Source organism: Alternaria incomplexa (assembly GCF_024043165.1).
Source record: "Alternaria incomplexa strain BMP 0042 chromosome Unknown scaffold_3, whole genome shotgun sequence".
NCBI lineage: Eukaryota > Fungi > Ascomycota > Dothideomycetes > Pleosporales > Pleosporaceae > Alternaria > Alternaria incomplexa.
The window spans coordinates 188,804-211,727 of NW_026249852.1; the positions used below are offsets into that span (position 1 = coordinate 188,804).

General features: G+C 55.2%; 9 protein-coding genes across 9 annotated transcripts; 5 read left to right on the forward strand and 4 right to left on the reverse strand.

Annotated features, from left to right (window-relative positions):
* Window positions 1–355: 355 nt before the first annotated feature.
* On the reverse strand, window positions 356–1,990 carry J4E90_002428 (uncharacterized protein; the record flags this gene model as incomplete). Its single annotated transcript, XM_051432008.1, has 1 exon — window positions 356–1,990. One exon carries the CDS (start codon window positions 1,988–1,990, stop codon window positions 356–358), a length of 1,635 nt encoding a protein of 544 aa, XP_051293430.1.
* Window positions 1,991–3,034: 1,044 nt separating this feature from the next.
* J4E90_002429 (uncharacterized protein) lies at window positions 3,035–4,499 on the reverse strand (the record flags this gene model as incomplete). Its single annotated transcript, XM_051432009.1, has 5 exons — window positions 3,035–3,557; window positions 3,604–3,859; window positions 3,907–4,014; window positions 4,151–4,237; window positions 4,286–4,499. The coding sequence occupies 5 exons, from the start codon at window positions 4,497–4,499 to the stop codon at window positions 3,035–3,037; spliced, it is 1,188 nt and encodes a 395-aa protein (XP_051293431.1).
* Window positions 4,500–5,465: 966 nt separating this feature from the next.
* Window positions 5,466–7,305, forward strand: J4E90_002430 (uncharacterized protein; the record flags this gene model as incomplete). The annotated part of the gene is made up of 5 exons (XM_051432010.1): window positions 5,466–5,710; window positions 5,818–6,014; window positions 6,064–6,148; window positions 6,195–7,129; window positions 7,181–7,305. 5 exons carry the CDS (start codon window positions 5,466–5,468, stop codon window positions 7,303–7,305), a joined length of 1,587 nt encoding a protein of 528 aa, XP_051293432.1.
* A 1,157-nt stretch (window positions 7,306–8,462) lies between these two features.
* J4E90_002431 (uncharacterized protein) lies at window positions 8,463–9,444 on the forward strand (the record flags this gene model as incomplete). The annotated part of the gene is made up of 2 exons (XM_051432011.1): window positions 8,463–8,635; window positions 8,694–9,444. The coding sequence occupies 2 exons, from the start codon at window positions 8,463–8,465 to the stop codon at window positions 9,442–9,444; spliced, it is 924 nt and encodes a 307-aa protein (XP_051293433.1).
* A 500-nt stretch (window positions 9,445–9,944) lies between these two features.
* On the forward strand, window positions 9,945–10,905 carry J4E90_002432 (uncharacterized protein; the record flags this gene model as incomplete). The annotated part of the gene is made up of 2 exons (XM_051432012.1): window positions 9,945–10,452; window positions 10,505–10,905. The coding sequence occupies 2 exons, from the start codon at window positions 9,945–9,947 to the stop codon at window positions 10,903–10,905; spliced, it is 909 nt and encodes a 302-aa protein (XP_051293434.1).
* A 385-nt stretch (window positions 10,906–11,290) lies between these two features.
* On the forward strand, window positions 11,291–12,583 carry J4E90_002433 (uncharacterized protein; the record flags this gene model as incomplete). Its single annotated transcript, XM_051432013.1, has 1 exon — window positions 11,291–12,583. One exon carries the CDS (start codon window positions 11,291–11,293, stop codon window positions 12,581–12,583), a length of 1,293 nt encoding a protein of 430 aa, XP_051293435.1.
* Window positions 12,584–15,254: 2,671 nt separating this feature from the next.
* On the reverse strand, window positions 15,255–17,184 carry J4E90_002434 (uncharacterized protein; the record flags this gene model as incomplete). The annotated part of the gene is made up of 6 exons (XM_051432014.1): window positions 15,255–15,637; window positions 15,690–16,059; window positions 16,110–16,519; window positions 16,567–16,969; window positions 17,022–17,115; window positions 17,168–17,184. 6 exons carry the CDS (start codon window positions 17,182–17,184, stop codon window positions 15,255–15,257), a joined length of 1,677 nt encoding a protein of 558 aa, XP_051293436.1.
* A 1,638-nt stretch (window positions 17,185–18,822) lies between these two features.
* J4E90_002435 (uncharacterized protein) lies at window positions 18,823–19,303 on the forward strand (the record flags this gene model as incomplete). The annotated part of the gene is made up of 3 exons (XM_051432015.1): window positions 18,823–18,851; window positions 18,903–18,983; window positions 19,060–19,303. 3 exons carry the CDS (start codon window positions 18,823–18,825, stop codon window positions 19,301–19,303), a joined length of 354 nt encoding a protein of 117 aa, XP_051293437.1.
* Window positions 19,304–19,555: 252 nt separating this feature from the next.
* J4E90_002436 (uncharacterized protein) lies at window positions 19,556–21,889 on the reverse strand (the record flags this gene model as incomplete). The annotated part of the gene is made up of 7 exons (XM_051432016.1): window positions 19,556–19,597; window positions 19,647–20,408; window positions 20,458–21,115; window positions 21,165–21,199; window positions 21,247–21,360; window positions 21,448–21,485; window positions 21,535–21,889. The coding sequence occupies 7 exons, from the start codon at window positions 21,887–21,889 to the stop codon at window positions 19,556–19,558; spliced, it is 2,004 nt and encodes a 667-aa protein (XP_051293438.1).
* Between the last annotated feature and the right edge of the window lie 1,035 nt (window positions 21,890–22,924).

A 22,924-nucleotide genomic window follows, 5' to 3' on the forward strand; every position in this document is an offset into this window, starting at 1 on the left:
CCACATAGCATCTCCGCAAGTATACGGTAAGCAGAAAAGGCTCAATCTATGGATGTTTGGGGCTGTGATCCAATTTGGTCGACTTTCGGATGCTGCCCTCGGTAAGCGAGATCATGGTTGAGCTCAACAATGGAATGATGACTCTGAACGCACTCCGTCGACGTGGAAATGATGATAAATCTGTAGCGAAGCATTCGTGAGCTCCTCGCTCTGGAACACAATCAGCATCTACAGGCTGACACTGAGTTACCCTATAACTATATCTTCTCTTCCTCTGAAACCAAAATGCACTAAGTGATTACAAATTACTCCCCGTCTCTCGCTAGACTGGCCTCGTGAGCACACGCGCCAGACGTTAAAGACCCGGCGTATGCGCAACATTCCTGATATCCTTGGTTTCAATGCGACCTATAGCTGGATACATATCATGCCGATCAATGTAACTATTCACGGTCTTGACATTCTCCAGTTCATCTTTGCTCCCCTCACTCTTGGCCGTGTCCACCTGCACCAGCGCGTTCTTGTCCATATCGTCGTCGAACTCAGCTAGCCCGCTTCTTGCTGGGAAACTAGTCACTTCGCCGCCATTCTCCTGGATGGGCGGGATACCCGCCATGTCTCCGTGATCTAGACTGAGCTTGCGGACGCGAGAGTCTAGATTTGAAGGCGGAGGCTGTGGTGTGCTGTCGCTGGGGATTGCGCTAAGGGACTTGGAGCGCACGGCTTGGAGGGTGTTGGAGTCTTCCGAGGCGCGATTTGGTGCCTCGCCTGCTGAGAGGGAGCGCTGAGGGTCAACGGTCGGAGTATGTGGAACGCTGTTCGAGCGCTGCTTGTCGTGTGCGGTTTTGCTGCTCTTGGACCACGACTTGAATTTGAAAGCCGAGAGCCAACCCGGGCGCTTTTCCTTGCCAGCGTTTGGATTCAGGGCACGTTCGGCAGCCAGCTGGATGTGGGATTTTGCTTCTGGCTTTGAGGGCTTGAGTCCGGCGACGTGGGCTGGCGAAGGAGCCGGAATGGAGCGGACATCGTAGTCTGACTTGCGGCGCGCGCCTGCTGCATCCACATTGGATTCTGAAAGACCCAGTACAGCACGGTTTCGAGCGAGATTGGATTCCTTGACTTCTTCGGTGATGTACGACATGGCTTTGTCGATGACATCGATGTACTCTGGATAATCGACGACGCAGGCTTCCCGGATCAGACGCAGCTTCTCCCAGTCTTGCCGCACTGCTGGTCCTGTGAGGTCAGGGTGCCAGCCCATGCTCTTGAGATCGGATCGGATTCCCCGGTCAACCTGCTCCTTGACGCCCATGAGATCAATGAGCGCATCGACTTCGGTGCGGACAACCTTGACGTACTCGCTGAAGCGCGTGGTGTCCTTGACGGTCCAATGCGAGGTGGTCATGCTCAGGTTGCGCTTTAGAGTCGCCCGCGCGCCCGTCTGTGCGAGGAGATCCTTGAGGAGGGCAAACTTCTCGCGGAAGCCTTCTAGTCGGTTGGTGTCGAGTGCTGGGTATTCCAGGCGCGAGAACGTCTTTGGACTCTTCAGGCCGTATACGTTCATCAGTTCATCGCGCGACATAGTGCTAGGGCGGCCGGCGATCTCATGCAGGGCCCTGCGCACCTTTGCATTGATAACCTCGTCGTCAAGCCTCGGGTCTCGGACGCCAAAGTTGACTGGCAGATGCGGATCCGGGTTCGTGATGCCCGGATGGCTGGGGATCATGTGTCGAGCAATCGTCGCGGGCGGCGCAGAGATGCCCACGGCATCGCCAAAGATCAGCAACCTGCCCTGCTGAAGGCCGAGCTTGGCAAGCGCAACCTTCTGCGCATGGTCGTGGTCCTTGGAAGGATGGATGAGGTTGAAAGCTTCAACACAAGTGCTGAACTGGGTCGCGAGAGAGAAGACGTCGGTGAGGACCTGCGCCTTGGTCTTGGCTCCGACAGGCTCGGTTGATTCGACAAAGTCGGTGGTACTCTTGGTCGTCATGTCGGCGGGGCTCGTCGCGGCTTCAGCTCGAGAGATGTCGATGGCAGAGCACAGAAGCGCGCGCGCCAGCTGGAGGAAAATCAGGATACATCACGGATCCGGTCAAGTCGATATTCACTGCATGTGCGCATGACGTCTGGGGGAGAGACCAATATCCAGCTGTGGCGCAGAGGAAGCGGGGCACCGATCGGCAAGCCTCTGTCCTGTCTTGGCTTTCGCTGCACGCTCTTCATTTGCGAACACGCCCGTTGTCCGCAACCAAGCATTGCAACAGTCCATGCCACGCCTTTGCCTGCTGCACTCTTGTGTCTTCGACGCCACACGTTGCCAGGGCTAGATAAATGCCGCACTGCTCGGCCTCTCTTTGTTGGGAGTCAACGTGCGACCGCAGATTCGGCTGCCAAATTTTCACTCTTCTGCTGCGGCTCGCGATCTAGATCGTGCAGCCATCTTCGGTGCTTATCTGGTTCTCTGCGGCAACACGACGCGGAAACTGTTGCTTGCTGGCGCGCGAAGTGTCTGGGATCTAGTGTGCGTTGCATTGCATCTGCTATCTAGCTCTCTAGGTTTCTGGGAGGGCTAGGAAGACGTCGTAACACTACCGAAGCTGTTGGCGGTCTGCGCGACATCGCCCAAGGCCGCGCGGGCTGTCCAGTCGTACCTGACCTCATCCTCCTTTGTCGCCCCGACGGTAGGAAATCATCGCGACGCTCGGCAGCCATCTGCACCACCGTGTGCGCGGAAGACGCATGGAAACCAGCATCCGCGCCATGTTTCGTCAAGAGGCCATGTGAGTAGACCGGCTGTCAGTAGGCAAGCGGTTGCTGAATTGGCCATTGAAAATCGCGCGTCGCTTTCGCTAGCGGCCGTCTAGTATAGGACCGAAAACACACACACTAAGTTGTCTCCATTGGGAGAGCTGACGATCAGGCTGCGCACATCGGCGAAAACGCTCAGCCTGTCTGTTTGACGGCATTTGCAGTATCTGATGAAGAGCCAGCTCTAACACGGCCGCGCTGGGCGCGAACAAGTAGCGTGGTCATCTCAAACATGGTAGAATGGGCTCTTCCCCCCCGGCTTCTCTTCATTGACGCTCACCGCCGTATTCGTATCGCCGTCTTGGTCGCACGACCTTGTGTCCGTCTCTTGCTTTTGTAGCTCGTTGCGCTCAATACTGAACTCGTTCGTGACAAATATACCACTGCCCCGGCGATCAAGCTCGCCCAGCCTACTCGCTGGCAGTGCATCATCTTCGCTTTCTCGCTCAGAGGCACTTTTGCCAGACACGTTGCTCTTGTTGCCGGTTCCAGCCGGCCCATGGTTGCTCTTCCAGCCCATGGGATACGATTGACGCTTCGTAGTGTTCTTGGTGCCTATGCCCGAGCCGAAAAGTGGCCCGAAAAAGCGAACGAATGGAGCGCGCAGCATAGGAAGGCAAGCACACACGATACCCGCATTTGCTTCTATCACCGACCATATTGTCGCGGGTACGGGACCCCAGGTTGGATCGGGGTTGTTTGCGGATCGTGCGATTGTGGTGGCACGATATATAGACGCGAAAGTGACACTAGCAAGTTAGCAATGGGCCTTTGACGGAACTCTCAGACACATACAAGCCTCCAGTGCCAAACACAAGCGCCACGCCCAACTTCTCAGCCCGTCCCATAGAAAGACTCAATATCTGCCGAAAAGGCATCGCAAGCAGCATAAAGTCGGTCGTGATTTGAACCGTCGCATAGGAGATCCACCAGGGTTCATTCTTAAAACACCGGGCACCGGGTATAGTCCTGTCCCAGAAGGCCGCGATTGGTGTGCATTGGAACACGGTCGCGATAGTGAATGCGAAGCCGGTGATGATGATCCAAGCGTCTACATCAAAGTCAGCCGATGAACTGGTGTCATGTCAGAGCACTTACTCATGATGTGACAAGCAATACGGAACGACTTGGTGGTTATGGCGAAGATTCGGTAGTAAAGACAAACTACAGAGATCTTGTTGAACATCAGAACGACTTTGTAGACGACTGCAACGGTCAGTAAGCTTCGTAGTGACGCTTTGCACCATCTCCACTAAATGTCCTTTCGTAGCCATTCAGGCCGGGCTCCTAGAGCACTCCATGCTGTCCAGAAGGATTGTACGGTCGTTGAGAATCTACTTACTGTTTGCTCCGTAGAACCATTGGCGAGCGATGATGCGGGAATCGGCGGGTAAGGATTTCCATGGTCTTCCGTATCCATAGACTACCGCTGTTCGAATTTAACGAGTGTCCCTCGAGGTGATGCGAGTCCACTAACCTTGACACTCTGTTACAGAGAGCACGACCGATGATATCAAGGCAGCGACGATCATGTAGTCGTCCATTCCCAGACCACTTCGCTTGGTCAATCGCTGTGCAAGGCGTCCGGCGACAAAGAGACCCGCGACGATGACGGCTAAGACGCTGGTGAGCCAGAGGCCCCATCCACGCTCAACTGAGCCTTGAGTTCCAAGGCCGACGTTGGGAGCCATGTCGCATGAGGGTACACTCAAGTTTTGGAGAGCAAGTCCTGTGGATGACCCACGAACAGCGGGAGCCTACAGTATAATCATTAATGGGCCTCGTGCAGCATGGGACTTTCCAGGTACCCGGCCCTGAAGATACGGCGATGCAGGGTATAGGGTGTGCAGCGGCTGATGACCCTTCCGTGGGGGCATCACGGGAATGCTTTGACGGCGAATTTCTCTGCATTCGTATCCGACGCGATTGGATCTGGTATCCCAATCTTCGGGGACCACACATGTCGATCTCTACAATGCCGTGCGCGCTCAGGGTTTTCCCTGCTACGGTCCAGGCGTTTGCCGTGAATGCCAGGGCTGACTGCCAATCGGCTCGGTGCAGTGTACTGAACAGGTATGGGTGGGTGACATCAGATGGCGATCAGCGGTGCCCGGAATTGTGCCGGATGTACTCAAATCGCACTCATCGCCTACGCCCGTCAGGTTTGGGTCTTGAGTTGTATCGAAAAAGCAAAGGCTTGAGCGGAATGAACAGCATCAATGTCCCAAGTGTTCGGGGTCGTATGTCACGATGATGGAGAGGTCCGCCAGATCGAAAGGTTCCGGGCGACTGGGAGACGGGTAGCGCATTGGGACTAGTGTTGTCCTTGCTAGGGCTGCAGCCGAGATGAAGCCTCGTGCGTACCCGTCCTGTCTGACAACGTCGAAGCTTTTGACGCCGGCGTAAGACCGCGCGCACTCGGCATGAGTCCTTCGCAACACTGCCATCTGCCTCGGGACTTTGTCTGGTCGGAGCTTTGTCTGGTTGCAGCCCTGTTTGTCCCATCGACGACGGCTGGCAACGCAGGAACGTGGAGCTAACAGCTTGCCCACCGAGCCGTGATTTACATCTCGCTCCAATAAAGTCAGCTGGTCGCCCTCCAGCTGTTTGAAGTTATTCCGTCGAGCGCATGGTAGTTGCTGTTTCGAGTTGAAATTATGCAACACCTCCTCCTTACCGCTGCAGCTGTAGCTTCGCTATTCGGTTCGGCCGTCGCAGCGCCGAAGAATGGCTCCAACATCGAGACGTCGAGCGGTACCTTGATCGGTCACCCATCGTCTAACAAGACACGTGTGACTGAATTCTTGGGCATTCGATATGCAGAAGCGCCAGTCGGCGAACTGAGATTTGCTGCGCCGAAGAAGTTCGACGCGCCCAAAGGAACCGTTTTCGAGGCATCCGAGTGGGTCAGTAATCACGACATCACTGGGTAGTGCTCAATCACTGACAGACTGTAGTCTCCGTATGTTGAGAGTTCGAACATGTAGGATACGTCTAATGACTTTACAGTGACTGCCCTGCTGTTAAGCCGCCAGTATCAGCTTTCCCCAACTTCACACAGCCATCCGGCTTGCGTGTGTGGAAGAACTTCGCAGCTCAGAACAACAATTCGGTGTCCGAGGACTGCTTGAAGCTCAATGTCTGGACGGCGAGTGCTGGTGATGCCGATGCAAAGAAACCAGTGCTGGTGTTTCTTCACGGAGGACGTACGTGGTCCCTTCGGCTGTCATGGATGACTTCTAACAGCCACGCTAGGTTTCCAGATCCCCGGCCCTCACTCTCCCTTCTACAACGGGCAGTATCTGGCCGACGCTGAGGATGTCGTTGTTGTGACATTCAAGTAAGACACCCGCTGTGGTCGACCCTACACCTACTGACTGGGTCAGTTACCGATTGGGCATCTTCGGCTTCGCTGGTGCTCCTGGTGTTGAGAAGAACGCGGCCCTGCGCGACCACCGTAGCGCTGTCGAATGGGTGCGCGATAATATCGCTGGCTTTGGAGGCGACCCTTCGCGCATCGTCATCTTTGGACAAAGTGCAGGTGGCGCCGCTGTCGACTACTGGGCATACGCCTGGAAGAACGACCCAATTGTGTCGGGTCTCATCCCCATGTCTGGAACCTCACTGAGCTTCGTTCCCAACACAGTCGAGTACTCGCAGTCTATCTGGTACAATGTGTCCCAGACCATCGGTTGTGGGGGTGCTGCCAATGACTCTGCCGATGTCGTATCTTGCGTACGTTCTGCAAACATGTCTGCTCTTCTGGCTGCCTCGGCAAAGGTTCCTGGTCTTCCCAGCGTCGGTCTGACTCAAGCGACCTTCCATCCAACCGTCGACAACATGACGGTTTTTGCGGATTATCAGCAACTCTCAGCGGACGGTTCCTTCGCCAAGATTCCGCTTTTGGTCGGCAATGCGGACCACGAAGACGGCTGGTATCGCATTTCAGGGTGGGCGGCCAAGCTGAACTTTACCAACGCGCAATGGGATCTGTTCACCCAGCGTGGCTTCACATGCCCATCCTCCTTGTCCGCTGCATACAGGGCGCAGTACGACGTACCGACCTGGCGATACAGATACCACGGAGATTGGGACAACCTTCGCCTCTACAACGGCAGCGCAGGCCTCGGGCCTCGAGGAAGCGCGGCCTACCACGGCTCTGACCTAGGCCTGGTCTTCGGTACCGCTCAAGACATCTCTGGCCTGCCCAATTCTCCTGCTGAGAACCAGTATATGAAGCATGTCCAGGGCGCCTGGGCTGCGTTTGCCCGTGATTCGCAGGAGGGGTTGACCAAGTACGGATGGCCGATGTATAACTCGGGTAAGCACTGGGAACACCCGAACGCCTGTTTCTACGCTAACACGTGCAAAGGCAATGCTACACTCGTCGAGCTGGCTTATAACAACGACCCTATGCCCAAGTTTGTCAATCCGACAATCTATGACGCATCTTGCCCCGCGAAAAACGATCCGCTGCCTGGACGAGGTGCTTTTTAAAGAAAGATGGTTACATTTGTATCAAGTAGACACCCTTCTAGCATGTTATTCAGCAACACCTTTGTGACGTTTGTCATCGCTTTGTTCTAACTATCGTCGTCTGCGTTCATGCGATTCGCATCGCTGCATCCTCTCGTAATTGGTCGCATAAGATCACAAATCCAAATCTTGGATGACTCGCCGTTGAACCCGGCGTTGAGTCTGTGTCAGAAGAGGTTGTGTTCCCGGCACTTGGGTCCCCAGGACCTGCCTCGTCCGGATGGCGTTAACGTTTATGGTTACGGCCCGATGCGCTGACGCCAACCAACGAACTTTGTCGTGAGCCAGGACTGCGCCAACCGACTGTTTGTAAGAACGCCGACGAAGGACAACCCACCGCAACGGTTATATCAGATCGATATCCCGGTCATTCGATTGGACTGCCGAAGTGATTGTGACAGCGGCTGCATCTGCGATGGTAGGAGCACGTGTATGTAGCGCACCTAGCTGCACCGGAGACATCCCCCCGAATGAATTCATCGCGTATCGCGACCTGATCACGACTTCTGCATTGACGCGATGTAGCCAGGTTTGCCGTTCGATAGTTCCGTCGAGTAGGCTTGGGGCTCGTCGGCTGCGCGCATGCAACCGCCGTTCTTCAAGAGCCAGAACGCAGACGAACTCTTCTGACCCGCCTCCTCCACTTGGATAGCTGCTTGACTCGCAATTCCATGGCACTAATTTGAGACTGTAGCAGCGGACGCCTGAGCAGATCGAGATCCTATACGACGACCCGTGTCACAAGATGTCCAGTCACGTTGATATCATCACGAAAGGCGAACAGACTGCAGAGACGGGAGACAACAAGGATAATCCCCCGTCTTGGCAATATATACATGTCCCAACAAGGCGCTGGGATGTCAGAGTACAGGTACCGAGACTAGAATGCCATGCCGCGTCCATGCTAACCCACCACAGCAAAGTTAGTGCGGGACCCTTGCGATTGCGGCGTGATGTGTGCATAGAACACGGGCTGGCACCCCGCGCCTTGGGTCTATACTTCTAGGACGACTACTCTGATAGTTGTGCGGTACTAAAACCAACGACTTTCCGGCTGGAAGGTAGTCTGCCCTGCATTTGAACAGTACGCGAAACGGACCGTCTTTACAACCGCGAGGATGAGTTCACTGGGTGCCTGGCAGTTCACGCCACTCATGACCGAGTTTCCTACCAATGTGTTGCCCAACCTAGGGTTTTGGAGTGCGAAGAACGGATCTTGGGAATACCAGATTCAGCTGGCATGGCCGCTGAACTGGACCTCACAGGAGGAGACGTCGACTGTGGAGACAATGTAAGGACACAGGCAGCGGCAGCGGCACCACGGGGTTTCGGACTGACACGGCTACTAGGTATGTCCTGGACGGCAATGCTCTGGGTATGACTGCCACAGAAGCCTTCCGCCGCCGCCGTCCCGTCGAGTTCAACATGCCCGACTGCATTGTCGTCAGCATAGGCTACCCGGAGACCATCGAAGATTCACCATACAGCACGCAGCGGAGCTACGACTTCCAGCCTCCAGTCTGCGATGGCTGCCCCTTACCTGCGGTGCCTGGCGTGCAGTCCAATGCGGATGAGTTCATCGAGTTCATCGACAACGCTCTCCGGCCATGGGTTCAGGAGACGGCTTTCCCGAAAGCTGAGTTTGACCGCGACGCACTCTACGGCCACTCCTTTGGCGGACTCTTCGTCCTGTATGCGCTCACGGTACGGCCTGATCTCTTCGATACGTTCCTCAGCGCTTCTCCGGCCCTCTTCTTCAACGACGACTACGTCTTCAACAACACGGACTTCCTCGCACCGCTGGTGTCGCCTTCGGCCAGCGACACGGCCAACGCGACCAAGCCTGCTTTCCAGATAAGCTATGGCGCGCTCGAACAGAAGCTGGTGAAGCGGCGGACGGAGACGGACGCGGAGTTTGCGTTCAGGCAGAGCATCCTCGTGCCGCAGCGCATGACGGATCTGAGCCAGAAGCTGTACAGCAGGCTGGAGGGCAGCCCGGCGTTGAGGGATGTCAGCATCCACGAGTACCCGTCCAGTGACCACGCGGCAGTAGGCGCGGCAGCTCTGGCGGACGGCATCGACTACTTCCTGGACTGGTGAGTGCGAGGTTGTGGGAGAGGAAGGGGATGTCAACGTGTCCATGTACCTAAGTTCCGCGTTACCCGGGCGCAACGGGGCAGTAGCTTGACGAATGGATCCGGACTACCTGCCGCTTTGGCAGTATAGCGCAGTGCTTGACCGCCTTGTTCGAACACCTGGGGGAGGCGGCGGCGGGCGTCACTGAGTGGTGGAACGGCGCAGATTACACGACAGGTGTCTTGCCCACCGCACCCACCGCGGTGCGCATGGGGTGCGATAAGTGATGGCGTCGGCGGGCGGCATTGGCTGCCAGGGCGGGGCGGTGGGTCCGGCCGCCAGCAGGAGGCTCAACGGACGGGTTTGATCAGCGCGGGCTGCAGAAAAGATTTCGCCTAGGGAACCCCGGCGCTACGTCATCTTGAGGGAGACGAAGGGTCCGGTGAGAGGGAGCACCGCACGTAGAAATAGCATCGCGGACGCTCCCCAGCCCGACGACGACGCCGACGACGCCGACACACACGATGCAGCGCGCCAACACGACCGAGAGCCTGCGCACGCCCGGCGCCGCCATCTCGACGCTCAACCTCAACAAGCCCCCGCGGCCGGGCATGGAGCGCGCGCCCACGTCGACCAACCTGACGCGCCCGCTGCCCATCCAGCGCCTCGAGGGCAAGGTCGTCATGATCACGGGCGGCGGCGGCAAGGTGGGCGTCGAGTCGGCCGGCCGCCTGCTCATCGAGGGCTGCAACGTCGCCCTCATCGACATCGACCAGACGGCCCTCGAGGTGGCCGTGCCCGTGCTCAAGGCCGCCATCCCCACGGGCATCCCCATCGAGTCGCGCCTGCTGACCATCGTCGCCGACGCCACCAAGGAGCCCGACGTCGAGGCCTGCGCCAAGAAGGTCGTCCAGCGCTTCGAGAGGCTCGACGCCGCCCTGCTCAACTGCTGCCACCGCGGCGAGTCCAAGAGCATCTTCGACGTGACCGAGGACGACTTTGACCGCATCATGACCATCAACGCCAAGTCTGGTACGCCCACGTGACCCCACCTGGCCCCACGTGACCCGCTGACCACTGCCAGCTTTCCTCGGCGTCAAGTACGCCGCCACCGCCATGCAGACGACGGCCGCCGGCGGCTCCATCATCATCCGCTCCTCCATCGCCGGCCTGCGCGGCTTCCCCAACCTCATCTCGTACAGCGCCAGCAAGTTCGCCCTGCGCGGCATTGCCCTCACCGCTGCCGAGGAGCTCGGCCCCCTCAACATCCGCGTCAACACCATCCACACCAGCATCATCCAGACCCCCGGCTACAAGGACGGCTGGAGCAAGGAGAAGCTGGCCGAGCTCAAGGAGGAGACTGCCCTCGACCGCTTCAGCAGCCCCGACGACGTGGCCAGCGTCGTCGCTTTCCTCGTCAGCGAAGACAGCAAGTTCATGACGGGCGGCCACCTGAAGATTGACGGCGGCTGTGTCGCTGTCTAGACGTTCCACGTAGCCTTGCTTGTTGTACTGCCATGGTCGTCATTTGCATGGATGGAGTTTGGGATGCCCGCCTTTCTTCACAGGCCGAGGCTGCATGTTTTGCGCAGGCTGTCATCACGGAGCCGACACATAGAGGCACTTTATTAGACGGGTAGAAATGCATCACCACACGGACCTGTGTCCGCAAGTACTCCATCTGTCAGCATGCTTAGGCATACCTAGGTGCTTTGCCATGACAGCGCGTGACGTCACTGCGTCGTTTCCGAAAGTATCCGCGAAGCTGCCATGGTGTGACGTGCATTAGCCATACGCCATCCCTCGGAAGGTTTCTTCGCGACTTTTCACTTCAATCCTCACTTCAACCCGTTAGAGACCCAAAGCCACCATGTCCGAACCTACAGCGACCCAACACCATCCCAAGTTCCAAACTCGCAAGCCAGAGCAAGATGCCGTCGACTACGAAATGCAGACATATACGCGCGGACTGGACTTTGAACGCCCACCGCTCACCTTCCAGGCTGACAAATGGGAAGAGCTGGCCTGCAGTCGCATGTCAGCCGACTCAAAAGGCTACGTATACGGATCCGCCGGCGTACGGGAGACCACAGACAAGAACCGCAGTGCCTTTAGAAGATGGTCGATTGTACCCAACCGCCTAGTCAAGTACGACGGCTTCCCCGACCTGACAACCGAGATCTTTGGGGAGAAGATGGTAGCACCCATCGCCATGGCGCCCGTCGGTGTACTCAAAATCTTCAACCCAGAAGGCGAGGTCGCGGCTGCAAAAGCAGCAGCCAAAGAAGCCATCCCGTACATCCTAAGTACGGCAAGTAGTACGAGTATAGAAGATACTGCCGCAGCGAACGGCCCCAACAGTCAACGCTGGTACCAACTCTACTGGCCGTCACGCGAACACGACGACATCACCATTTCGCTACTTGAACGTGCAAATAACGCCGGCTTTACAGCTCTGTTTGTAACTCTAGATACGTACATCCTCGGATGGAGACCCGAAGACATGGACAACGGGTACAACCCCTTCATGCGCGCCGACCGCACAGGCGTAGAACTTGGCATGACGGATCCTGTGTTCCGGAAACAATTCAAAGCGAGACATGGCGTGGATGTAGAACGAAAGATGGAGACTGCGGCGCCAGAATGGATGAGGACGATTTTCCCGGGCGAGAGCCATAGTTGGGAGGATGTCGAGTTTCTCCAGAAACACTGGCATGGGCCGATTGTGCTCAAGGGCATTCAGAGCTTGGCTGATGCGAGGAAGGCGGTGGAAATTGGCGTGCAGGGCGTCGTTGTGAGTAACCATGGAGGCAGGCAGCTCGATGGAGGGAATTCGTCGTTAGGCGTGCTGCCACATATCGTTGATGCCGTTGGGGATAGGTTGACCATTTTCTTCGACAGCGGGATACAATCGGGTGCTGATATTGCCAAGGCCATGGCGCTAGGAGCCGACTGCGTGCTGATTGGTAGGCCGTATGTGTATGGTCTGGCGCTTGGAGGAGAGAAAGGCGTGGAGCATGTGCTCAAGAGTCTGGTGGGTGAGCTCGAGTTGACATTGCATTTGAGCGGCGTCCCGAGCGTGCAAAAGAAGGATTTGAATCGCGCCGTGCTCGTTAGAGAGGAGGCGCTTTTCGAAAGTGTGAAGGGGGTGGGATTGCGTTAGGGGAGATATTGCGATTCATATGGATCTTCATCTAATCACATGTGAACGTGTCGACCCTCTTTTTAGCCTCACTCTTCCCTTTGGCCAGCCACCTCCCGTGACCAACCGCAGTAAGCGCTACACACTCTTCGATGTACGAGCACTTATAAGCAGCAGCTCCGTTCGGCGACATCTTGGTATCAGAATAGTGTAACCGTTCTGAACTTACCCTCTTCTCACCTTCACTTCGATCAAGACTTGCGTGGGTATCTAGACTTCCCGACGTCACCTTAACTTTGTCCATCTCCTGCAAATCACCAACACAATCTCCTCTTCATCTTGCAAAGCCTAATCAATATGTAACCCACTACAACTCTCCGTTACCCGGGGATGAGAGAGTCCGCTCCTGTCCATGGATACATAAGCCGTCTCTGCGCCTTTGTCTCCATCTCACCGACCCCACTTTACTCTACGAACCAAAAGTATCACCACCGAACGAGTCCAAGTTTCAACTGGCTCAACATGGCCTAACTCGAACGACGACTTGCGTTGCTTAGGTCTCGCGGCCTAATGGTACCAATCACAGATCCAAAAACAAGCAAGCGGCCCGCTGAGGAGCCAACGTCCGAGCCCCCGTCCAAGAAGAGCAAACATACTGCTCAGACTCTCACCGTACGAACTTAAGCCTTGGAGAAGAAACGCAACAAGACGAGGCCTCGAGAATAGTCATGGAATGGGACACGCCGTACACGACATGCTTTTGGTTCAAGTCGAGGAACAGTATGGCGAGGACAGGGTTGTACTTGAGCGGATGAAGCGGGCTCTGGAACAGGAGTTTGGTGGATTCTTTGGAGGCGAGTGAGACGGTGGTAGAGACGCATGTAGGAATGAGCACGTTGGAGATTGGATTTGGTGACGCCGCGGACCAAAAGTGTGAGACCCCTTTTCTTTTCGATGGTAACGACTTCCTTACTCTTACCATGACGGGTGGTCGTGAGCTGCATGCATGGCGCGACCGGAACTTGTACCTTTAACTTTCTTCTTCCATGCCAACGCAGATACGATTGCCAACTCCATTCGCTCCAAGGTACTTTTTCGGCTAACCATTACTGCCGCAAAACACTCTCGTTGCCCTTGAACTACGAGTGTCAATGTCATCCCCCTGTCATAAACGATCTGAGTTTTGCAAGGCTCTATGCTATACGGATATATCAAGCATCACCAACTACACATGCCAAATCTACAGACGCCAATCCAGAAAAGGCCTTTTATTGGACGACAGATCACACCCTCATCATCATCCGTACCGTAGGAATAAAGTCTTGACTATCCTTCTCTTGCTGTTCGAAGCTCTGTTTAAAGGCTGCCAATCCCGCAAGGATCCCGCATACCATAAACACCAACGACACAAGCGACCAAATGACACCCCAGCATTGCGACGAACCGCCATACCGCTTAGCGAACACGCTGGCATCAGACGAGTTGACCTTGCGGAGGATGAGGTCGTCACAGATATCCCAGACGCTGTAGAGAGAAGACATGACGCCGATGAAAAGCTGGAGCGGCGTTAGCAAGGACGTTTCGAGGGGACAGGGAAAGACACCTACGACCATGAACCTCAACGCCTCGCCATGTTCGATGAACCAGAAGGCTACCAGTAGCCCTACGCTGAGAAGAATTGTGACGATAGTCAACCAGTCTTTTCTCGCCCACCATAGTGTCAGCAAGAAGCAAACGCCTAGCACTATACTCGCTACTTTGGATGCCACGATGTTGAAGCCACAGAAGGTCAGCAGAGCACCTATCAATGAGGAGCCCAAGTAGCCAGCAGGCAGAGTTATGAATTGCTTGCCGCCGCGCATATGCGTTACACCGCCTTCATGGGGATCAAGGGAGATGGACTCCACTCGCCCGCCGGTACAGCAGGATGTTATTGCATGAGAGAATTCATGAAAGGCTATGACGAGCATCTGTGGGTTTCGTCAGCTATCAACATCTCCCATTGTCCCACGCTACCTACATACCTTGAACGGCCACAACACCCACCGTACATACGGCAAGTTCCACAACAACGCAATAACGACAACATACGCAGCAATAACACCCAGCGTAACCCCTTGGGTGTGATTTACACTCAATCCGCGGCGCTCAAAGTGATGCGAAGCCTGCGAGGCGACAGCCGGCCCCGCTGTGACCAGGGTCCGGCGCGCTAATTTGGCGAGCGTGCTGGTGTTGCGAGGCGACGCTGCTGGCGGCATGGCGGTGTAGTTGTACGTCTCTGTGGTATGAAGTGTTTGAGCGTGGGCAGAGCGGAAGCCTGGGTACTGAGCAGCCAAAGTACAGAGGAATGAAGATGCTGTTCTTGTTTTTCTGGTGAGTGAAAGCGGAGAGTGGCTGGAGAGAAGACGTGGAGCTGACGCGTTGTTTGTGGAATGCGCCACGCAGCACGCTAAATTTAGCAGGGATGTGGCTGTGTCGGCATTTTGTCATCAGGTACACGGAACAGGAGACAAAGCAGACTTGGACACTGGAAACAGTAGATGATATTGTATTGAATGGGATAGTCTGTGTATTATGTATACCGCTTGGTAGAGTGCGGCGTCATGCTGAAAGGAAGCGGTTCACTAAGCTGTGCGAATGCATCTTCGTCCCAAATACCAGGATATGAACTGAGTATGCATCGAGAGAAACCCTAACCTCGGCGCTCCTCGTCAATGTGTTCCTGATGCACTGACATGCCCCTCTCGGGCGAAGTATCGACATCTTTGTCGCCATACTTCTCAGATCCAACAGCACCAGTAGCGCCGACAGCGCTGTGGCGTCGCTCCCAGTATGAGTCGTCGCGTTCGTTACGGCTGATGTATCCAGCCGGGACCCACTTCTTACTGGTCCTGGCAGATAGGCTCGGGTCTGAGTACATGATATCGACGTTCTCAAGAGACAACGATTTGGTCTCGAAGACGAAGAAGTAAACGACACCGGCGGCGACGAAGTTGCAGGCGAAGAAAACGAAACCGAAGGCGTATCCGATGCCGTCGTCAGCGTAAGGTGTGAGGAAACCGATCAGGAAGTTGCCTAAGAATGGTCGTTAGTAAGCGAAGTCGGCATAAGAAAGCATGTTGCTTACCGAGCCAGTTGAACGCTGTAGCCAAAGAGGCTTGCTTCGCGCGAGTCCTGAGCGGGAAAGTTTCGCCGATGATTACCCAAATGAAAGGACCCCAGGTGGCGGCGAAACTTGCGATGAACATGCAAGCAGCAACGATCATAACGATACCGGCAGTGGGGTTGTCTTGCGGTGGGAGCGCAACACCGATGATGGCAAAGATGAGCAGCCAAGTAGCTTGCCAGAGACCGCCAATGACGAGCGGCACACGGCGACCGACTCGCTCAATGAGGTACAACCCGGGGATCGTCATGGCCACGTTGACAGCACCAAGAATAAGTTGAACTTGGAGAGGATCATCAATGCCTGCGGATTGGAAGATAGTCGCGCCATACTGTGACGATTAGCGGCGTGCATGTGAGGTCGTTATTCGAGGGAACTTACGTAGAAGAAGTAGTTGACACCAGTCCACTGCTGGAAGAATTGGATAGCACATCCGACGAGGGTACGGTATGCAAGACGCGGGATACCGGATGGCTGGCCAGTGAAGCATTCCACCCAAGTACCTTGCCCGGCGCTCTTTTGCTCGTTGATGGAATCCTCCATCTCCTTGAAGTCCGAGTTGACCAACTCGTGGTTGGGGTCGTGTGCCAAGCCTCGGAGACGAGCCATTGACATGCGCGCTTCTTCCCAACGGCCTTTACCGGCCAACCATCTGGGCGATTCTGGCGTGAAGAGTACACCGAAACCAAGAGGGAGCGAGAAGCCGATTCCGAGGCCAATGACGATTCTCCAGGCGGCATCGCTGTCTTGGCCCGGATTGTCACGGACACCAAAGTTGATAATGTTGGAAACTGCATATAGTAAGTACTATGTAAGCACACATATGGGCCAGACCTACTCAGGATGCCAACAGTGATCATAAGCTGGTAAGATGCGACGACGGCACCACGAATCTCTCGTGGGCAGACCTCAGACTGGTACATCGGTACACCAATAGAGAGAATACCGACACCAAGACCAGCAACGATACGACCAATAGTCATGTGGACCCAGGTGTTCATCGCTGTGACCTGGATGATGTTGCCAATGACGAATATGAGCACACCGATGGAGAGATTGCGGCGACGACCAAACCAGTCGGCAGTGTAAGCACCAGCGAGCGCGCCGATGAGAGTACCAATGGACATGAGGGATACAAGCAGGGACGAAATCGTGGGATCGAATGCTTTCTCGCCATTGCCCTGGTCCTGTCCAAAACGCTGGATGAAGTCCTTGAAGATGAGGATTCCACTGATTTGACCCTGCATTACGTGAGCCACACGCATTCACATGCAGAGATTGGCAGATACATACCGTGTCGTAACCGAACAGGAAACCACCTATCGATGTGATAACTCCAAGAATGATGGCTTCGATACCGCACTCGGCACCGCGAACGCGGACAGAACTTTTCAGAGTCAATATAGCATTCATGCATAATCGAACGGCGTCAAACGTACACTTTGCCCAGACCCATGGTTGTAGTAACGATTCGATCACGACAAGACCGATGTGCGAGACAAGATGGATTTACTTGTTCGGCACACGACGAATCTTAAGTATCGATGCCAATTCCAGTCCCGTGTCCCGTAATGCGGTAATGCCCAGCATCGCGCCGAGCGTTCGACTCCGGGGCTCCTACGTCATACGCGCCACGCCGTCACGCGAAATTGCGCGCGAGCGGCCTTACCAGCTTGGCTTCACCTCCTCCACAGCCAAACAAAAGTGATCCGGGGGTCTGAAACTGCAGTAGTGGGCTTGTCAATGCGACGCAGCCGCTGGGGGACAAGGGGCGTGTATGTGGGGAAGCAGGTCGCGATTCGATAGCCAAGCCAAATCCGCCCGACGTTCCGGGAAGCCCACCAAGAGATAGACGGCCTCGAGCACACATGGATCGGATCGTGCTCTCACATGCTCATCTGACGGTAGGCGTTGTACAAGGCGTCCTGCTAGATCCCTAACGTGCAAAGTGAACGCCTCTGATGCGCACCCCGCATTCAGGCGCAAAGCACTCAGCGACGCGCTCCAGGGACCGTTGTGCCGCACAGCCGGGCGCCAGAAACTTGGTGACGGTCGCGTGACTTGTGGATATCGACTCGACGACGCGTATTCTTCGGCCGGGGCCATGTCGGTGAAGATACTTCACTTCAAGATGCGACAGACGCTCTCGGCAGTGGGGATGATGGAGATACGTACGACCCCATCCGGGCCTGTGCAGCCTCAACACCTGTGCTCCGACCATCCCTCCGACTCTTTGAACAATTGCCGCGCGAACCGGCACAAGCTTTGTCGCTGTGCTTGTTTTGGACTGCAATCTCCGATCGCTTGCAGTCTCTCTCCGGTCAAGTAAAGCGAGGGACCCAGTTTGGATGCAACGTAAGCCAGGTTGCGGCGACGGATTGGTGCGAGAGCGGCCCACATGAGGCTCAAGGAAGGCACTAAGAACCTTCCATTGCCTTGGCATGTCCGACCCGCATCGGACGAGAAAGTGAGGCCGTAATCTCGGCAGTTCCCACGTCGTGGAGTAGGTGTGAAGGCTTTGAGGGGCAGCCTGCGTGTTGGGGAGAAGAAGGGGTGTGGAGGTTGCGGAGACTGGAGAAAACTTCTCCTCGGTAGTAAGCACTGGGGACGAAAGCTGGAGAAGGAACAACAGCAACCTTCTTGCGCAACTCTCCCTACAACATGACTTGTGTCTAGGTAATTTACACGACAACTGACTCTCACGGCTTCTTGCTCTGTGCGGTTTAGCGCATCCGGTGGGATGTACATAGTAATCCTATCACCGCAGAAGGGAAGAGACACTGCGCCGGCAACGCGCCGATGCCAGGTACGATCTGAAACGTCGTCATTCCCGCATCTTTCGATGTATCGATGTCTGAGTGAACAAAGACAATGCCCTTCAACGCGGTCTGCCAAGTCACGTGCGGCGTTCCTTGGTCCTTCTAGGCACCGTTGGAACGCGATGGTGATGTCATCATGTCGCGATACTCAGGAGCCAACTGAGAATGCTGTATCAACCCAGAACCTCTAACAAGAACACTCGAGAAGACATTGCGGAGTACACCAAACTCAAATTTCCTATAGACAACCTCCGGACTCACAAGTAGATCACAAAATGGTCAAAGACAACGAAACCGTGATTGAGTAAGTGGCCCATGAACGTCAACGCAAGCAAAGTGCTTACGGGATCGCAAGGGAGTTCAACGAGCTGGTCAACATGTCGGCAGACGAACTACAAGACTGGCTTGGCAGCGAAGAATCCGCTGGAGCCGGCTGGTAAGCCCTGCCTGCAACGAATGCAGTGCTGACGTTGCGAATCTTATGACATGCATATCCTCTAAGACGCCTACAGGTCCAAAGACAACGGCTCCGGCGAGACAGTCGGCCATGATTCGGGTCGTAAAATCGTTGCTATACTGCAGAACAATCCGCAGAAGGACGCGGACAAGTATGAACAAGAAGACATTGACCACATGCGCAAGGTGGTAGCATACTGCAAGAGGCATCTTGCGCAAGAGGATAAGGCGAAGAAGGACACGGATAGCAAGAGCTACAAGAGCTTGAAAAACTGGGGTCACGACGCCCAGAAGGCTTGAGCATTTGCATGAATGGGAATGATGCTGGAAGAGGTGTGAACTCGACACAGGCGGAACAAGTAGCGATATGCATATATCGAGGCCAAACCACAGACTTCCAATACTGTCACAACAATAACACGAACACATCCCACTTCGTCATCTTGTGCAGGGACATGGATTTCAAGACGGCCGTATCAAAAGTGGAGTAAAATAGAAACAATGCTTGAAAGACATCTAGGTAGAAGAGGCGTACAGGACGAGTGTCTTGGTCTACAGAGCAGTCGACCTCTTGCGGCCAGCGAAGTAGTTTCCCTTTGATTCGTTAGTTCTCAGTTCGAGTAGTCGGATCGGTGATACTTACTTGCATGCCACCCACGCACGCTGGCTGCTCCATTTCCTCCGTCTTTGTTCTCTCAGGTGGGCTTCTGCGCATGAAGCACTCGCCTACATGATGGCCCTCATCGCACGCAACGACCCATTGGCCCATACCCATGTCCTTGGGAGCGTGCCTGACACCTCTTCCACCGCCACCTACAATCAGATTGCCTGGTCGGTAGGTTGGATCCGCGCGCATACGCTTAATCACGCTGCTGTGGATGACGGCATTCGCGGGTATGTCGCGCGTCTCACCCTTGGGCAAAGGCCATCGGATCGCTTTCCATGTCCCATCCTCCTGTAAGTCCATGCGTCGGAAAGGCAGGTACTCCATTATGTTCCACGAAACGACGCCCATGCGATTGGCACCATTGTTGAATTGCAGGACGTCGTGGATACGGCCTTTGGTCGCAGCGCTGTGGAAATGTTTGTGGAAATGCGTGTTAGGGTGTTCGCGATGGTGCGAAAGGATGTTGTCGTCGTCAGTGTAGCCAGCTGTGTCGACGGATTGCGCGCCCGAATTGGCGATGACGGGTGAGGGCGACGCAGGATCGATTGCAATCATCGGGATGTTGTTCTGCGCTCGCGACACGTTGGTTGTGGGCTCCTCGTGGCAGCAACTCAGAGCTGCGAGCTTGTCTTCGTCAAAGTCGAGCCCAGCTTTTTGAGCTTCGCGCACCATCCACACCAGGGCTACGTGGCTCAGTGCTGCGTCGTCATCACCAAGAGGCCAGCCTCCTCCGATGTCCTACACGACGTTAGTATTGTAATTGAACCTCCGTGACGAGCACACTTACTGCATGGCATCCAGGAAACCAGACTTCCTGAATATCCTGCTCGCCATCTTCGTCTTGAGAGTTGAAAGTTCCCGCAGCGTCATAGGATCGCATCGAAGGAGTAGCAGAGCCGTGAACGCCATCAAGCTGGGAGCAGTCCGCGCTCCGGCTGCGTACGCCTGAAGTCTCATGTGGATCTCTGTAACGCTCAGGTGGTGGTGCCAATGTATCTCGCCGACCTCTACTCTGCTGTTCGTCGTGGTCTTTCTCGTCTAGGTCATGGTCTTCATGATCACCATGGATCAGATCCTTCATGTGCTGCTGGTGTCTGTGGCGATGCTTGTACAACATTGACCGGTCGGGCTTCTCTTGAGAGATGAGATCTTGTCTGAACTTTGCGCGTCGTTCATCGATGGATACTGCATGTCGTATTACGTGGGCGCTGCTTCTTGCGGTGTAGGGGAATCTGCTACGTTGCATCCAGGCGTTCTCGAAAGCAGGCACGGAATTGACTGTATCGAAGAGGCCCAGAAACCGAATGGGTTTGACGGGACGGCTGAACGTCTCGCGAAACGCGCACATGAATTCCAGAAGCTTTAGCTTCTCAGATTTCTCGCCTGGCTTGCGATCTTTGCCGCCTTTTTCGTCCGGTAATCTACATTGCCATTTCTGGAATGTTCTGAGATAGCGTTAGTGGAGAGTTTATGCATGCTACATGCTATACTCACTTCCATGCGAATTGACACATCTCTTCGTTTCCAGCCTGTCGACAATTAGAAATCGCCTGACAGATATTGGGCAGTTGCTTACAGAGAGGAGACCAACATGATCAAGCATCTCTGCGAGGAAGCGAGCGGTATATGCACCACGCGAGAAGCCGAAGAAGAAGATATCATCGCCAGGTGTATAGTATCGCATTAGGAACTGTCCAGTCCATGTCAGCCAGCTGCGACCGGGTTCCGTCCTCTAGCCACTAAGCTGAGGATAGAGCTACCTCCTGGGATGGCTTACCTTGTATCCCGCCATGACATGCTGATCGAATGAAGTTCCTACGCCAGATCAGATTCCATGCATCACAACGAGCCGTGCCGAACGTACCTATTGCGCTATCTTTTGCCTTCGCGTACCATGACTGGAACTTTTCCCATCGACCTGTTCGGGTCATGGATCCATTGGCTTTCGTAACATATGTACCGATTCCGGGCTGGTAGTAATGGAACTGATCATCCCCATTGCGATCGAGCATGCGATAGATCTTGAGGATGTTGCTGTCGGAGTCTGTGCCTGAGAATTTGTTGCCTGTACCATCGAAGCACAGGACAAACTTCTTGGTCACATGGTTCGGACGTCGTGACACGGCTCCGTAATCCATAGGGTTGTTGTTAGGTGGTTGTGCGGATACCTGAGGCGAAACGCTCGGTAGGCGTGGCTGCTCTGAGTTCTTGCGCGCCATGTTGAGACTTGGGGCTTGACGAGGAAGAGCACCTTGACAGGAATCCAGCTTGGTCGTCAGAACGAAGCAGTCGCGAAGTGTCAAATAGCCAAGTAATCTCTATCAACGCGGGGATCGGCTACAAAAGCCTAACACAACTGACGCGTGCTCCCCGTCTGGTCTGTCTCCAAAGCTTCCGAGCGTATCAAGCCACATTAAGATACTGATCGCCATTGCTAATGCGGCTTGTAACAAAGCTCGCCTATCGACGCGTCGATGTCGCAGGTGGTGGGCTGGGAGTAGTCCCGCCGCTAATAGCAGCCGCTGATCGTTCTGAAGTGCCGCTCGCCCTACAGCGACTATTGACCTTTGAAAGCTGAGATAAACTGACTACCATGCGCTATACGACGCCCCCACCCTGAGTTGCTACATCGATGATGCGGCAGCCACTCAAGCATCTGAGCGTTGCCTGGCAGAAGGCACGACAGATACACCGCATCCTGTCCCGTGTCGTGCTGCAATTGATTGCAGAAAAGAAACGCATGTGGCCCTCGACTGCAAGTAAGCCAATGCCACCGTTTCGCCACTATCCCGGCTGGCAATATGGTGGTAACCGATGGACGCGATGCTACGCAGTCCAGGCAGGCAAGCTCCGAGAGCTAATGCTGAGCGCGTTGCTCGTGATCGCAGTGGTGTCTAATCCAATTGGACTCGGAAGCAGTGCATTCAACAAGAACGCGCCGATCAGAGAGGAGAGGTTGGTGTAGGTCTGCTCGCCGACATGTGAGCAGGAAAAGCACGTCGCGTCGATGGTTGACGCTACCCTTCCAGCGATCATTTGTGGGGGGGGGCGGCCCGTGCACCAGCCGTCTCGATTGCCGTCGTCTCGACTATCGATCGCACCTCCCAGTCACCACAACCACCGCCGGCGTCTTGGACGAACCGGACAGTAAACCTTACGGCTTCGGGACAGGCCGTAGACCACTGACCGCCGTCGCTAGTGCCTGCCTGATACCGCACCCTACTCGGAGATTTGCAAGCTGGCACTCCTGTTGT